Source organism: Colobus angolensis, unplaced genomic scaffold (genome assembly GCF_000951035.1).
Source record: "Colobus angolensis palliatus isolate OR3802 unplaced genomic scaffold, Cang.pa_1.0 Scaffold205, whole genome shotgun sequence".
Lineage (NCBI taxonomy): Eukaryota > Metazoa > Chordata > Mammalia > Primates > Cercopithecidae > Colobus > Colobus angolensis.
The window spans coordinates 4,865,047-4,866,576 of NW_012115211.1; the positions used below are offsets into that span (position 1 = coordinate 4,865,047).

The 1,530-nt window shown below is 46.9% G+C and overlaps 1 protein-coding gene across 1 annotated transcript in view; it reads left to right on the forward strand.

Annotated features, from left to right (window-relative positions):
* LOC105511860 (60S acidic ribosomal protein P1-like) overlaps nt 1-144 on the forward strand; it is a 23,751-nt gene extending 23,607 nt beyond the window's left edge. Inside the window, exon 4 of the mRNA XM_011942079.1 lies at nt 1-144. This exon is cut by the window's left edge and continues 27 nt beyond it. Coding sequence (XP_011797469.1) covers nt 1-144 — 144 coding nt within the window.
* The last annotated feature ends 1,386 nt before the right edge of the window (nt 145-1,530 follow it).

Genomic DNA, 1,530 nt, shown 5'->3' on the forward strand with positions numbered 1-1,530 from the left:
TGCAAGGGTTCCCCACTGGAGACCTGCAAGGTGGCCCTGAACAGAGGGATAGGAACGCTGAGGGACGCCCCTAGCCCTGGGACCCGCAGGCCTGGGGTGGAGACAGAAGACAGCTCTTATCCACCTATCATCTGGGCCTCCTAAGCCAAGTGACTTTACCTGTTTGGAACCCAGTTTTGCAGGCTGTAAATGCGGACAATGGTCCCAGAATGCCTATCTAGTGTGCTAGGGGATGCTGAAGAATGTGAAAATTCTAAAGTGCCGAACACACGGTAGGGCAGTTATCCTGATTCCTGAGGAGCAAGGACAGCCCCCCGCCACCCTCGCTAGAGAAAACCACTTCCAATTTTTATCTTGTAGATTATATAGGCAGCCATTGCTTAGGGAACGATTTACATTATACTGATCACAATTTCCATTTTTGAAAAATCTTACTCCTTGTAGAATTTTCTACTTTCTCGTTATTAAGAACAGGCCCTAGCTTGCAAATGGGAGCTCGATGTAATCTTTGGGGACGTAGTTTGAAAGCTAGAAATGTACGGTAATGAAAAGACCTTTATTACTAACATTTCTGCAGGAAAAAATAACTTTATTTTTGCTGGTCTGACACTCTCACAAAAACCGTTGCTTGTAGAATATGATTTCTGAGATTTCATATGAATATCTTGCTCCTGATTTAGCAGAACAGCCTTCTTGGCACCCCTCCCAGCAGCCCCATGAGGTAGCTACTGTCTCCATTCTCCAGCTAAGAAAGCTGAGGTCCAGACAGGAGATGTAGCTTAGCCAAGATTGCATAGTTGGTAACAGGGAAGGAATTTGAAGGCAGGACGGTGGGTGGTGTTTTCCACTGCAATGCTCAACCCATTCTCTTCTGTAGAAAAGGATTCCTTCATGGCTTCACCCCGATAAATACCAGATGACACAGACAAGCAGATGTGAGAGAATTCTGTCAACTGTGAAGTCCTACACACAGGTCAGAGCTTTTAATATCAAAGCTCTAATTTATTACAAGTCATTTAGAGCTTGTTATTTCCTTAACCAACAGAGCCTTGCTTTTACAGAAGGAACCACCGCAGGGTTCCTTGAATAATGAGTGTTTAAGATATTACCAAACACAACTTTCCAGAAGCACAATCTGCCGGAGGGAAGTGAGGGGCACTTTGGACTGGGAAGTGAAATCTCTGGAACAGCGGATTCGGCACAAGCAGAGGAGAGCTACTGAGACCTTCTCAGAAGGACAAATGCTTTTGGTTACCCCAGCCTGTTTACAACCCTGCAGCACCAGCTTATTTTAAAAACTATGTATCTGGCTGTCGGGTGCGGTGGCTCACGCCTGTAATCCTAGCACTTGGGGAGGCTGAAGCAGGTGGATCGCAAGAGCTCAGGAGTTCGGGACCACCTGGGACAACATGGCGAAACCCAGTCTCTACTAAAAATACAAAAAGCTAGCCGGGCGTGGTGGTGTGCATCTGTAATCCCAGCTGCTGGGGAGGCTGAGGCACAAGAATCGCTTGAACCCGGGAGGCAGAG